The 15,584-nt window shown below is 37.3% G+C and overlaps 1 protein-coding gene across 1 annotated transcript in view; it reads left to right on the top strand.

The window, feature by feature from the left end:
- Positions 1–3,023: 3,023 nt before the first annotated feature.
- BPHL (biphenyl hydrolase like) overlaps positions 3,024–15,584 on the top strand; it is a 16,739-nt gene continuing 4,178 nt past the window's right edge. The window contains exons 1-5 of the mRNA XM_019472042.1: positions 3,024–3,126; positions 5,683–5,849; positions 10,091–10,244; positions 12,622–12,753; positions 15,348–15,471. Of these exons, the coding sequence (XP_019327587.1) occupies positions 3,030–3,126; positions 5,683–5,849; positions 10,091–10,244; positions 12,622–12,753; positions 15,348–15,471 (674 nt within the window). The 5' untranslated portion in view covers positions 3,024–3,029. The remainder of the gene's footprint in view (positions 3,127–5,682; positions 5,850–10,090; positions 10,245–12,621; positions 12,754–15,347; positions 15,472–15,584) is intronic.

Genomic DNA, 15,584 nt, shown 5'->3' with positions numbered 1-15,584 from the left:
GAGGGGGGCGGGGGCGGGTGTGAGCAAGGTGTTTTAGCAGAGTGGGTGTACACTAGATTTGGGGGGGTGACGAGGTGGGGACTCTGGTGGTACCTTGAGGTGCCTGCTTCTGCGGTTAGGCGGGGCGGTTCGTCTCGCTGGGGAGGGAAGAGCTCTTGGCTGCTTTCCCTGTGCTGCAAGGAGCTGTGCAAGCAAGGCTCCGCAGCCCCTTCTCCTCAGTGTCTGTCATCCTCCCCTCTGCGAGTCCATTTTTCCCCTGCAAGGCAGGACGTGCTGCTGACCACCCTGCTTCTCTGCCACCTGCCGATAAGGTGTTTCCTGGAGGTCGCCGAGGTTGCGATGAGAATACATATACGTAATATATATATATATTATACTGCTTATTCTGCAAATCCTATTAGGGAAAACGGACATAATACCATTTTTTTTCCCCCTGCACAGATAAAGACTAGCTTGTATTGTAGCACAGCTGGAACAGAAAGGTAGTTCCCAGATTAAGCTCACTCCTACAGAGTATGAGGTGAAGTGTGGCCTCCAACAAGGCAGAGTACAAGACCTGCCTCTCTGCATCTGTACTGTCTTGGTAAACATAGGCAGTAGGTATCCAACGCTTCTCAAAGAGCTACAAACCTTAACACTACTAATTCAGTTACAAAATAGTGGGGCTTTTTTTTGTTTGTTTTGACATGGTTTCTGCTTATGCCAACCAATGGAAAATGCAGTCTTTATGAAAACTTGACAGAAGTGAAATCATCATGCTGACAAGCACACTGAAGTGATTTCAGACTCACAGAAACTTGGTGTGGGGAAGACCAAATCTGTCTTAGGTGTAGCCAGTTCCAGTACAGTTTCTCAGCACATTAAAAAACCCAACTCATTTGTTCTTAGTCCAGAAAGAATTGAAAATACTCTCTGTGAAACTCCTGGATTTCATTGGACTTTACACTGAGGCACAATCCAAGAATAGAAAAGCATCACAAACTCAGCAAAATTCTCAAGCCCCTGATGTTAATAATTAATCCTAAAAAAATGTAGAACTGTGTAAAAAAATCTAGCATCTGAATTGGAAAAGCAGAATATACACCCCTTGTCTACAAGAGATGTATATTCTTGTCTACTACATGTTGGTAACCTTTTTTAAAAAAACGTAACAGGATGGTGATTATTTCAGTTTTGTTCAGAACTGGAAATGTTTTTGGCAGTTACTAAACAGAAGCAAAAAAACCACCACGTATTTCTATAAAAATTAGTAAGAGCAAGGTGCTCATTTGCTGTGGTGAGAACTATGATAAAATAACCTGAAATGAATGACAAACCCAAAGATGGTATATCAAGAAAAAAATAACAAAACATTTTCTTTTATAAATAGAAAAAAGCAAAAGTCATATTCAAAAAGGGGTAAGAAGGCCATCTGAATGCTACATTCAGAATTCAAGTTGTGAAGTATATAGCCACATTAGGTGTGATATATGGACTTAAAGGAGGTTTGACATGACAGTCAAACTAATGACTTGAATCACGTTTGCGTAACAATTCAGCAAAACTCACTGAAGTTATAGTGACACAATGAGTTTCTTTGAGCTGTATTCTTGCCACAGATCTGCGTTTGTACTCCAGTTCTCAAATTGCATCTGCACAGGTGGAAAGAGCTGATCCTATTCTGCGAAGTCACAGTTTATATTTATGCACATGGCACGATTGGTTGTGTTATGTCAACCAAGATTTTATGTAAAATCCAAATGGCTTTGTGTCGAACAGGTTCTGCAGTTTAGCTGCCACTTATGTACTGGGAACCTGAGCTCACAAGCTATTGTTTATTTTCATTTTCCTTATAAGAAGTGTTTAAGTTTATGGGATTTTTTACCTTTACTCCACTCCCATCTATACAGGTGGGACTATGCTTTTGTGCTGTAATTAGTTCAGAATTTATATGTTAAAAATGAATTTTTAATAAGTTGCACGGTACCTGTCATGGAATAGAGATTATTGTTACATAGAAGACTGGCAAACAGCATTTCTGTATGCACGTGAAATTCACGTTGATCGAATTCATGGGGCAAGAATATTTAATATAGGTAAACTGAGAAGCGCAGGGAATAAGGGTTAACCATTAGAAAACCAAATGGCAACATTTTTATGATATTACTACCTTTAAATAAAATGAGTTAAGTTGGTGAAAAGATGTCTTGCAACCATTAGGGCACAAATTTGCTTGGGAGAACAGATGCAATGGTTTATACTGTTAAGATACCTTCAATCTATGCTACTTTTGCTTTCTCCGTAGGTGTTTGTATCTAGACACAGTATCTCAGGTTACCTGTTTGCATTTACACATATGTCTTGCTTTGTACTGAAGGTTAAAGGGCTGGGAGGTGGCCTATGCGGTCGGTTTCTGTGGTACTCCTTTTGTGGGTGGGTTTTTTTGGTCATGTGGTATTTTCCGGTTAAGCATTATCTCCTGCTGAGATTACACTGACGGATATATTATTATCACATTTTTCTTCTCCACCCTCATCTCAGTGCAAGGTGGTTTTCATTGTAGACTTTCTGGTTCATGAGGAACCGTAACAATAGATTGTAGTTTCTTTGGCAGATGGAGAGGCTCAGTTTAGTAATTACAAGGTCAATACCAGCTGTTTCAAAAGTTATGCTGTGACAGAATGAGATTTCTCCTCTCTAATATCTTTCTCTCAACACATTTCTGTAGCCATGTAAAGCTGCTTTTATATTCCCCTTGTTGCACAGTCCAGACTTTTTTTTTCTCCCCTTTAACTTGTCATTTAACTACATTTGTGAATCCTAAGTACAAATGTTACATAGTGGTCACAACTGAATACTTCTCTGCTCCTGACAAGTTTTTTATTTGGTCTTCTGTGCACCCATGAAAGGCAAGTGACCCATTTAAATCTCACTGTATTGTCATTATTATCTAGAAAAAGTAATTATTCTTGAATGACCGTGTAGTAATGAGAATTAACTGTCTGAATGTTTGCCTATTTCTCTCCCCTTTCCCCATCCCTAGCACCTCAATGACATCTGCCAAAATCCAAGTGAATGGAGTCCACCTGCATTATCAGCTGACAGGAGAAGGAAGCCATGCAGTTCTGCTGCTTCCCGGAATGTTAGGTGTGGAGATTTTGTCTTATCTTTGTAGAGCGACCTCCTCTTCTGCCATCCAGTCTTAAACTAGTAGGCACAAAACTATTTTGTAATATGTTCAAAACCTGATTATGGAGCATTGTCATTAAAAAAATTGCTACACGTACAACAAACAGGAAGAGGCAGAGTTATTGCAATCAGTCAACAGTTTTTAAAGATTTCATTTATCTCACCAGGCACCTTTTATACAATGTCTTGACTTGTGAAATAGTCACTCGCACTTTTGGATTTAACTGTGCAAAGGGAGTGTCCAGCACATGTGGCAAATAGCTACACAAGGTGCAAAATAACAGGGGGGGGAAAATCAGGTCAGCTATATTTGTTACACAGACTGAATTATGCATTCCTTTTTAGAAACTAGGTGCATTCCAATTGAATTAATAGACATAATGCAGCACTTGCAGTTTATTATCATAGTGAAAAAGGCACAGCTGAGACTTGCTTTTTGCTTAAAAATGTGTTTTCATGTTTTGGTTATTCAGGGCAACGTCATTAAGATTCTTGATGGCTTTTTCAGACAGACAACAGGTTCTGCTACCTAAGTGGTATCTGTCCATCGAGACCACTGCTTTTGATAACAATCTTCTAAAATTAACGCAGGCTTTTTTTTCTGGGTTCTTGCAGTTCTAAAGACTCAATCAGACTTACTAGCAGTTCATGGCAGGCTGTCAGTAGGACCATTACTGTGCTCAGAGTTGGGCTTATGCTTAACTGAATTGCTGGATCAAGATGATAGAATGTCAAGAACTGAAGAGCAGGAGACATTTGTTCTTCTTGGCAGCAACGTTTTCAAGTCTTTGTGAAGTGGTTCTTTCTTTCAAAGAATTCTCAAGGGGAGGGTGGAAAAAAGTTAATGATGTGAGGGGTGCTTTAGTAGTCATATGTTTTAACCTATTCATTCTAAACAGCTTTTTAAACTAGTAATCCTGTTGCTAATGCTAACTCTTTAAATAAAAATAATGTATTTCTTCAGTTGTGAGTAATATTATTAGGTGTACATTGCTATTGTTCAGTTACCATTATTACAAACAGTAATAGTGTTACTGTCTTTACCGTTACTAAGTTTATGCTTTAATATTTTTGGACAACTTCTGAGGGTGAGCTTTACTTTCCAACTATCACATACTTCTTCCCTTCGTACTGATACTAAGTTTTCAATATTATTATATACTACTTACAGTATTAACAGACTAATAAGTGTGTTGTGGCAACAAGATAAGTGTTTTTAGGTCAATAGAATTAATTAGTCTCTAGACTACTTGTAAACTACATTAAAACAAAAGTGATGCTTCTCTTTCTAACTAGAAAAATACTAAGAAAACCAAGAAAACACAGCTCTCAGCCTTGTGTATTTTTTAAGTTACAAAAAAATACAGTATAACAAGCATGTGCATGATAGTGCAGAGGTTCATACAAAGCCTATGTAAGGATACATGATTAATATTAATCAGGTTGCACTGGTATTTTTCAAACAACCTGATATTTTGCTTCTGACTCTAGCTATTAATTGGTGTTGCAAGAGCTCGTGCCAGGCTGTAGTCGGCTCATCATAGCATGCTATATACAGCCTCTTTTATCATTTAGACCAGTTGATGGTGTAGGAGGAGGTATCTAAGGACATATTTCTCCAAGTAAACAAAACCTTAAATGCCCTTAAACAGCCTTTTTAATAGAGCGCTGGATAGCCAATTTTATATTTGATTTACATCATTTGAATATATTAGACCTGAACAGGTTTCAATCAAGTAGCGTGTGATGCTGTTACCACGACCATAATGCAAATAAGAAGTAAATTGCAGTCTTACCTTCATGCTAGTGTTCATAGACAGCTTAGTGCAATAGACTGGAGTAATTAATTTTTTGATCTTTGAAGGTCTGAGCCATCAATAAAAGAAAACCGTTCTGCATCAGAAAAATTGCTATATTTGACTTATTTTGGTAACATACGTATTACAAAAATCAAAAGTTACAGTTTTGTGCTTTTGTGTCACCACTGTCTCCTCAAGCAACAGAGTATTTAAAGCTCAGCTTTAAGCACCAGTATTCTCATAGAAGTGTTTTATCAAATAAGAACAACTGTCTCGCACAGCGCTTTTCACCTACAAATTTGTAGCTAGAGTCAGTATATTCTTTCCCTTTCAGTTTCATCTGTGCTGTCCAGGTAAACAGCAATGACCATGCTAGTGCTTTAAATCTGTTAAAGATAAATCCCTACCCAGGTAACTCAGTTTAAGATTCTGTATTAAAGCATCTGTGTAGAGCACAGTTTTTGATAAGCTTACATACCTACCAGAAATTATTTGCTCTGAGCATATTGCAGATAGTTCTAAAGATTTTTATTGCGGTACTTCCTGTCTGAGAGTTGCAATGGTTAGTTACAATTAGAGATAAAGTGTACTTCAGTTGATGGATAACTTCCTTTTTAGAATTAAGATACAAGTTTCCCCAGTTTCCAATTAGAGTATGTATACTATGTATGTATTGTATGGTAGTTACTTTAACTGAAAAATTATGATGTTTCAGGGAGTGGTCAAACCGATTTTGGACCACAGCTTAAGTCTCTGAATAAGCAAATTTTCACAATTGTTGCTTGGGATCCTCGGGGATATGGACAGTCCATTCCTCCATCTCGAGACTTTCCTCCAGATTTCTTTGAGAGGGATGCAAAAGATGCTGTGGATCTTATGCAGGTAAATCTATTCTTATTTTTTTTTAAATATATCTATATATTTAAAAGCTGTTTTCCTTAAATTAGGAGAAGGAAGAAGAGTACTGTTAAGCAGGTTGTTTCCAGCAGACAGCAAGTTATGCAAAAGAGCAAACAAATGAAGGCTTAAAACTGGGCAGATGCACACTATTCTGGACAATATTTTTTGTGGATCTTATGCAGGTAAATCTATTCTTATTTTTTTTTAAATATATCTATATATTTAAAAGCTGTTTTCCTTAAATTAGGAGAAGGAAGAAGAGTACTGTTAAGCAGGTTGTTTCCAGCAGACAGCAAGTTATGCAAAAGAGCAAACAAATGAAGGCTTAAAACTGGGCAGATGCACACTATTCTGGACAATATTTTTTTCTTCCATATCTTCTGCAATATACATAGAGGTTCAGCAGTGGGAATTAAATAAAACAATAGGTTCAGCAGTGGGAATTAATTATAAAACAATATGTTTTTATTCCAAGACCCTGCCCTAAGAGGTTTGCAGCCAAGAACCATGTAAGTTTAGGTAAAGTATATATAAAAAACAAAGTCTATGCTAAGTGGTTTAACTGAAGGGATTACAGTAGTGAAACGTTCTTAGAAAATTTTCTAGCTAATAGAATCTTGGCATTTTGCCTTGAACAGCCCATTTCAAGAAACATTTAATTCTAAAAACTAACTTGACACTTTGCATTTTACAGCATATTACTGAAATAATTTGTGTGGGAAATCGAAGGGTTCCTGTGATCATACCAGATCTTAATAACTAATACAGCTATTGTAATTATAAAGAATATGACCTAAAGCTGTTATTACTTCTCCATCTTGCAGAATTTTTTACTTCAAATCTATGTTTCTGTGTTCCTCTCTTATTCCATCCTATAAGTGCTAACACTATTTTCTGGTTTAGTTTTAACTAACATTTTGGCTTTGTTATGTTAAGCTATACAGTCTCTTTGGCCATGTTAAGAAAGTTGGCAGAGCATTAAAATTCCAAAAATATGAGACAAGATTCAGACAGTCAATCCAACTGTCTTTCTGTAATAAACAGTAACCTTGCAGAAATCCGTCTGAAACTGGAAATGCAGGCTTCCTGGAGCATTCTGCGTAGTGAAACAAAATAAGTCTGACAGCAGAATCAGGATTAAGACACAGTTTTGCCCTCTAACCATAAAAGCAATCTCTCTGCACCCTAAATCACCAATTTCTTCTGCTACGCTAACAAAGAAAATACAGATGCTGCCATGGATAGGTGACAAACTTTCAGTCTAAGTGGTTGTAACCCCCTTTCCTGCCTCTGTCCAAATACTGATAAATGCAAAATAGAAAACAGAGCTGTCCCCAAAAAGAATGTAACCGTGTAGCGTCCAGTCAAACAGGACAGCAGCCTACCAATCTCTAAAGCTGCCAAAACAAGTGAGACGTAGCATCCTGGTTTTTTTGAAGATGTTTATTGATATATGCATATAATAACGAATTATTAAAATCTTCCCAAGCATGGAACTTGCTTCTATTTTAGCATAACATATAAAGGTTAGCACAATCCCAAAGAATCATCCCCACTAGGATTTCCAGTATAAAACAAAGTAATAACTCCTGCAGAGGTCTTTATAATGTATATGGTTTGCCTACACTCAGCCAGAAAACCCATCTGTATTGGTGAGCCTTCAGAATCTTTATTCTAGGCTCCTTCAGATTCTGGTGCCTCTGCTGGAGCTGTGAGTGCTGCAAGGTTTCTGTCAAATAACAAAAGCTGGAATTCTGCAGAGTATTTAGCACCTTGATGCAGATGACACTGCTCTGTATCACCGTATGCGTTCTGTGAAGTAGCTTGCTTGAAATAAAAGGAGTATAATGCAAATAAGTCCACTTTGCTGCACTCCATCTCAATGTCTAACAATAGCAAAGGCCAACAGCATTAAAACAATTATGGAAATAATTAGCATTGATATTTAAGAGGTTCTTACTCTTCAAAGCTACTGTCCTAGTGAAAGGATGGGCTTGGGCTTCTCCAAGTTTTTGTAGATCAACTGCAACCCTTACTTGTGGTGTACTCCCTGTGATCCAACAGAAGCATACGGTACAGAGTACTGTTGTATTGCACCTCACTGTTGTAAGTTACTTCTGTCATGGCATACGTGATTGTTTGATTGCATTTCACAAAGGTCTGGATGGAGGAGGTCATTTCAAAAGAGATTTTGTTCACTACGGGGTAAGGCCAACACAAAATCACCCACAGAATTGAGGAGGTGCAGTCAGCTCTCAGGTTATTGCCAATGTTAGGTAGAGGCCTGCACTGTAAGTAGTTCAAGATTAAAGCAAGCACACATGCATATCCTATCCAACACATCTGTTATATCACATTGTTTTTTGGAAGGCTGCAAAGAATAAATTAAATTCCTCCTGCTGCAAAGGCATCCTGAGACAACCCAAAGAATGCATCAAGATAATGGCTAGTAAACCAGAGAAATACTGGAGGCAAATAGATCTCAGTTGAAGCATTGGCAAATAACCTGGCATGAAGAATAAAAATTTTAATCAGCTATTCCACCCATCAGCTGACTTTGAGATCCGTAATTTGCTAGTGGTGGTAGGAGAACAGCAACAGCAAAAACTTAAGCTTTACGAGCACTGCTGCCAACTCCTGAAACTTGCCAAGACACCAGTAACCCTTCAGCAGCACGATACTGAAAGTTGGTCACAGATAACTACTTTTTCATCAGGCCAGGGCCAACTTTTGATCAGCTGCTAAAATTCAAGGTTCTCTTTTCTTGCTGCCAGCTCTTACTTTACGTGTCCTTTTCTTTTCCCTGCCTTGTTTCTCTTCTGTTTAGTAATTATAGCTTAGCAGAGTGAAATCTAATATTGAGCAACACTACAGCAAGCCTAATACCAAGGAAGAAGCCAAAACCAGAAAAGCCTGATAGTGATAGAAGTTTGCTAGGTATCGAGTTGACTGATAAAGTTCTGCATCACTTGAGCATCAAGTTTACAAGCAGACGAGAAACTGCTTTTTCTCTCTCTGTAGTTGTTTCTCTTATTGCCTGCATTTTTGCTTTCTTCTGTCCAAAGAAAGCAGGCCTGGACTTCCAACAACAAAACACCAAGCACCAAAACAACTCATTCAACTAACTTACTCTTTTTCCTCCAAAAGTAAAATATCTTCCTTAATCACACCTAAAAGGCTGTAATTTCTGAAAAACAAACAAAAAAAAAACCCAAAACCCCTTTGAAACCTTTATATTTGTTTGCAAAAGAGTTCACAAACTGAGGCTTCTATATGCAAAACTGCAAATACTGCTTAACCATTGAATATCGTCCCTGTGCAACCTTCAGATGCATTTGCTCCTGAATGCCTTTACCTTTCCCACCCTTTGCCCACTGAACATCATACACACAAAATCCTCTCCTGTCCCTGGCTGGTCCCCCCTACCACAGGTTGTGGTATATGAGGAAACAAGAGTTTCAAATTCTAGTGGAAAGCATTGTACAAGTCAGAATGAACTAAGGTCTTTGTTGTCATATTTTTTGCCCTGAGCCTTCCTTTTCGAGAAGGAGGAATTTCATTATTAATGTTTTGAAATGCAATTCACCATGAAGTAACGTTTAAAAGTACACTTAAAAGCTTCAGAAAATGTGAATTAGACACTAAATTTTGATACAATCCTGTAGCAAATACTTTAAGCATTTTTTGGTTGTTACAGAGCAGATTATTTTTTTTTAGCTGAGCTAGCATCAGTAAATTAGATCACTGGGTTCCATTTTTCAAGTCTTAACTTTTCTTTTTCTTAAGTTCATCTTGGTCTTGGATTATCTACCATCCCACACTGTGATAGTCTTTGCCAACTTCATACCAAAAGAATCCACAGATTCTTGATACCATCAGGCTCTCTGAAAAGGTCTTTACTCTCTGTTGTAAATAACCATTTCTTAATTTCAAAAGGGCTTTTTTAAATGCAGTGAGAATCTAATATGGCTACTGCCTGTTTCGTTAAATAGTTGTCAAAAATTGGAAGGGCAGGTATAATTTCTTGTTTTCTAAATATTTGACCTTTTCTTAAGTATTTTTATGTATAGCAGGAAAATTATATTTTCTAATTATGAAACCTAACTATAGTTCAACTATGTAGTGTTATATCTAAATCTGTATGGTTAGTTTTCAAGAAATATTTGATATTTGCTTGTAAAACCAGCTGATGATTTGCATATAACTTTCTTGTACAAATCAAGGCACTGAAATTTAAGAAGTTCTCTTTGCTGGGGTGGAGTGATGGTGGAATTACAGCACTCATTGCAGCTGCAAAGTATCCAACTCTTATCCACAAGTTGGTTGTCTGGGGAGCAAATGCCAGCGTTACTCAAGAGGATGTGAGAATTTATAATGGTATGTACAAACTGAATATCGTATCCTAAAAGAATTATTTTCATTTCTTCTTGACCTAAGAATCTTAGTCTTGTAACAGCTAAGTAGAGACAGAGTTGAGGACACAACAAATCTAAAGGAACAGGACACAAAATTCACCAAGTTGCTAAGTATAGGGCTAGATTAAAATGATAGTGAGAAACTCCTTAACAATTACTTTAGGGGTAATATAATAGAAGTTTTAAAAAGTCCTTACCAACTTACGCTGCTGAAAAGCATAAGTTATAGTAGCTGATCAGTAGTTTTCTGAAAGTCAAATTTTTGTTGCTGTAACAAATTCCTGAAAACATATTCCAAATAATACTATTGACCCCAGGCTTGATTTCTTTTCTCACATCTTGCACAACCTTTAAACAAGGTCCACAGAAAATCACTGGGCTAGCACATAACAGCTTTTGCCTCTGGGGCCTATATAATACATAGACAGTAAGAAAACAAGTTCATGGCAAGTAAGCTCATAACTTAGCATTTGAGTTCAGGAAGCAAATGAATCATTCAAGTAAGCATCCCAGGATGCCTTTCTAATTGGCATTCCTTTAAAGTTAATTATTGTGGTTACAAAACCTTTGCAAAGTAGAGAAACATGGGATTTCTGATCCTTATTCCACTCATATGAAATAGAATCTGATCATTTGTCACTCTAAAGGAAAATAGCAAAAACTGCTAGTGAACTCAGAAAAGGAACATATTTCCTTTTGAAACTAGAAATTAAGAGAGTTAACCATGCAGAGTCTCAACAAATGTAACCCAGTATAATTTCATTTTAGTGATTGGAGTTTGATTTACACCAGCTGTGAAATCTGACTGTCTGGCTTCAGCTAAATTACAAGTGTATGTATTGCACATGTGTACTTACCTCACCTATACTAAAGCACTTTCATTGGTAGTACTAGTAGTATATTTTTTAGTTCAGTAAGCAAAATGCTTTTTAGCTCTGTAAAAGTGCTGCTTTATTTCTTTACGTGCTTTTGTATTTATGATGTTTTTATTATGTAATTATGAAATGCACGTCAGTATCAGCCAACAGGCTAAAATGTAAAAAAAAAAAAATTAAAAAATAAGAAAGAAGTCTTACTTTACACAAAGCACCCACAGCAATGTTGACTTTTGGCCTCTTCATGGACTAGTGCTTTCAACATCTCTCTGGGTGATAGAGCTCATAGAGTAGCAGCGCAAGCCTTCTACAACTGGCCCATCAGTGCATCTCTGCTGCAATGGAGGGTTTGGTAGGAGAGAAAGGTGTTTATTTGGTATCTATGTCCTTTCAACATTGGCTTTTTTTCCCCCTCTTCTCTTAAATTAAGGCCAGCTGCAAGGATAAAACAGTAGTTTCTATAAGGGAAACAGCTGTTCAGTAACAGCTAGCCTGGGGTGAGCAAACTCATTTCCAATCAGATGTTGTTACAAAGCACTTTCAGTCACTACTGCCTTGCGCATTTGGCTGGACAGGTTCTGTCTGTTAATTAACACCTCGCTCCTTTCTTCCCTTAATTCCCATTTGAAACCAATTAAAAGCTTTTCTAATGGCATATATTGCTGTTTGATGATTCAGTACTTTTCAGGTCTCTTCCAGGTTCTCTGCTATGCCAACATTGTTTTGAGCTTTATCAATACAAAGCTTTACAGCTGAAATATAGTTTAGTGAAAGTCACCCTTGTGGATGTCTGGTTTGTGAGCAGTACTGAAAAGTTTAGGGGAAAAAATAGGTAAATCTGATAAATAACTAGAATGTCAGATTATTTGTACAGCTTTAGCCAGCCTGCCATGAGTCATGGGGCTCTACTAAGTAGAGTTGCTTGTTTTTCTGTAAGACTATGGCAAATGTACCATGATGTCAGCCTGCTGGAATGCCTTAGTAAGAGCTTCCTTCCTCTGAATACTGGTGGGAGCCATGGAAGAACTTCCACCCATGAGCCAAAGCAAAAGGCTGCGAAGGATATAAAAAAGAATTGCCGGCTCTGGCATGCTGTTATAAAACAGTCCCTTTTTTATACACAAGGTACCTCCTTGAGCTCCTCTTCTGCAAGCCCTCCAGAAAGAAGCATCGGAAGTTTTAGGACTGGGTCCTTTGATTATTATTTTTTCTTTGTTGTTCCTTGTGACCATAATAACAAGATGGTCTTCTGCAACTCAGAAAGGCCCCAGCAGAGATCACAAAACTATGTTTTTTAAATTCTTCCCATGCTATCAATTATTTAAAACCATTCAGTGCAGTTTCAAGTTTGAAATACATATCCGCGGTCTGGTTTGAAAACTTACTCGTATTAGGTGTTGACAGTACTGGGTTATATCTTGTTGCTGGAAAGGACTTAACACATTTCAATGTTATTTTATGTAGGCATCCGAGATGTTTCAAAATGGAGTGAAAAGGTCAAGAAACCACTGGAAGAGATGTATGGGCATAAGTACTTTGCAAAAACCTGTGAGGCTTGGGTGGATGGAATATCTCGCTTTGCTGAAAAATCAGATGGTAAGGCTTTTACAATGTTAAACTGAAGCAATTATAGTAGCAGACAGTTCTGGATAAAAAAAAATCTAGCAGTACTCCTAGCAGCCAGTAAAGGAAGGACTCTGCATATGGCATTAAAAGCTGGGTCTGACTCACACTCATGAATAAAGCAATTACTTTGTAGATGGTTCACAGATCCAGCAAGGTACAGGAGGAAAACAGTTTATGGGAAGCATTAGCTGATGAGTCCCTCCTCTTGTTCCACCACAAAACTACATTATTAAATCATTGCTTTTGCGCAGAATGAACAGGAGGGATTCTGCTCAACCTTTTTTCTCCTCTCTTCTCTGTGTCAAAGGATTACCTCTTGGTGACATTGTTAAGATATCCCAAAGTGAGCTGTGTTCATTCTAGTTTCTGCAAAGCAGAAAACACTATTTCAAAACTAGTAGCAGATAATGAGTTAAAAAAGAAGGAAGTTCAGATTTTGGGAACTCGGAATTAACAAAACACATTTGAAAAACACTATTGACACAGCTTAGGTGTTTAAAATCCAAAAAGAGTAGTTAAATTAGACATTATAATAGTTATTAAATGTTTATCTCTGAAGATTTCTGCAATTACTCTACATAGACTTTTGCAACGAAGGATATAATGAATAATAACCTGCAGTTCTGTTTTAATTCAGAGGAAAATTGCTTGTAATTTGCCTAAAGCAGAAATACATAGTACATAAAACAAGGAATCTATAATTCTTTTATATACACTTTCCTGTAGCTCTCATAATGAAAGACAGGAGGTGCCATACATTAACAGGCAGCAGGTACTACAAGGAAAATAATCCTTCATTTTGTGTTTTTTCCATAAAGTTTTGCACAGGATCATCAACGTGGTACTAGAATTTCTCCCAGTAGAGAGATGCAACAAATTATGATCTGATTTTACTTTACCCTTTCTAGAACGCATCTCCTTAAAACTATTTTATTCTTAAATCCAAAGCCTAGGTTGGTCTGGCTGTGACATCATTTTACTGCATGCACATGTCTCAAACACTATGAGATGGAGTGACTGTGAAAAAGCAGCCACCTGGAGACATGTAACAAGGAGCTGAATTACCTAGATGCTGTAACTGGGTCAGATATTGGGAGAAGCCTAACGTTTGCTAAAAAAGATGAGCAACCATCAGACTGCAATTTTTTTCCAGGAGTAGCTCAGGGAGGGCAACTCCGAACACAAGCAGGCCTCCTTTGAATTAAACACACTGCACAAAAGGTTATTAATGGCAAATACAAGAAAAGGGGTTAATAAAACCCATCAGAGATAAAAGGAGGACAGCAAAACCTCTGTTGGTCAAAAACAACTCAAGCTCTTTTTAAGAAATAAGGTTATTTGCCCTAAATGGGACAGCTTATAGTGTGAAAAGCTGTAAGAAATGGATTTTTAGAAGGTACCAACGCTTAATCAAACTGAGTAAGCTGCATAAAGCTGCAAAATTCAAGATTCTTCTTGCTGTTCTGTGTTATTGTAGTAAATATAATCTAGTGGTTATAGTACAAAACAGTTTTAGGACCTGGAAACTAGGTCTGACTGGTTTGACTGCCGACTATGTCCTTAGGTAAATAACTTCAATTTACTTGTTACTTGTTCTGAAAAACAGTCAACATTTGTGCAGGTGTTTAAGGAAGATGGGTGAAATGTTCTAAATGAAAATATTTAACTGGTAGAACTGCAAACTAAGACTATATAAATAACTAAACAATTGGAAAAACTCTATGAAACAGTATGACTTCAGAGCTAAGGTATGAGCATTAACTGGTACAGCTGTTGGTAGCTGCAAGGAGGCAACTACAAATAGGACAAAGTTAACTCAAAGATAAGTGGAACATCAAACTCAACAAGTATGTTTTGCCCACAGAATCTCTTGCGACAGCATGGAAAGTTAGGCAAACAGTTTGGAAACTGGGTTATTAAGGGATGAGGAAAAAAGAAAGGGGGAGAGGAAATAGAAGAGTCTTTAAGGAAAAGCATTCAAATTACTTCTAGTGAGATTAAAGACTAGTAAGCATAAAATTATCCTTGAGGTTCTGTAAGACAAATGGGCAGGGAGAATAACCTTTGAATAGTTTAGTACAATTTGTATTAAATGGTTATTCATTTCAGACAGCAAAGGGTCAGGAAGGCCAACAGGCATGAGTACAACCTAAGTTAGCTTGTTGATTAAAGTAGCAAATCTTGTAATCTGACAACCGATGTAACAAAGTGTAGCATAAGCATGAAGAATGTAAGACTCTAAGGCTGAAAAGAACAAAGCCAGGAAAGAGATGCATGTGTTTGTTTTGAACAAAGAGAACCCGGGGAAACGTGGGACAGAAGTACTTCATTTGCTCTGTTTGTGCTATGATCCATTAATGAAGCAAATTTCAGTGAGGTAACATTTTGGAGAAAGCAACGTTAATTAAAGTCCTGATTACATATTTCTGTAGATTAGTTGCACCCTCTCTACAAGGAGAGGCAATAGCTAGAACACAGCGGAGTTCACGGTCCTTTACAGAAGCAGTTTCCGTCTTTCATACTATTCTAAAACGAAGTGTGACCTTCATTTATTTTCTCCCTAGGTAGTATCTGCCAACAGTTGCTGCCAGATATTAAATGTCCCACATTTATAATTCATGGTGAGAAAGACCCTTTGGTTCCACAAGCTCACGCAGAATACATTCATAAGCACATCAAAGACTCTCGGTAAGTTATATGATGGAGTATTTATAAACCATTGTTGAAAAAAATGAAGCAGTTCAGACCCACAGTGTAAAAAAAAAAAAAAAAAAAAAAAAAAAATGGAAAATTTCTCCCCG

Source organism: Aptenodytes forsteri, unplaced genomic scaffold, assembly GCF_000699145.1.
Source record: "Aptenodytes forsteri isolate BGI_AS27 unplaced genomic scaffold, ASM69914v1 Scaffold81, whole genome shotgun sequence".
Lineage (NCBI taxonomy): Eukaryota > Metazoa > Chordata > Aves > Sphenisciformes > Spheniscidae > Aptenodytes > Aptenodytes forsteri.
Note: the sequence above shows the minus strand (reverse complement) of the source record. Positions and strands in the feature narration are given on the sequence as shown.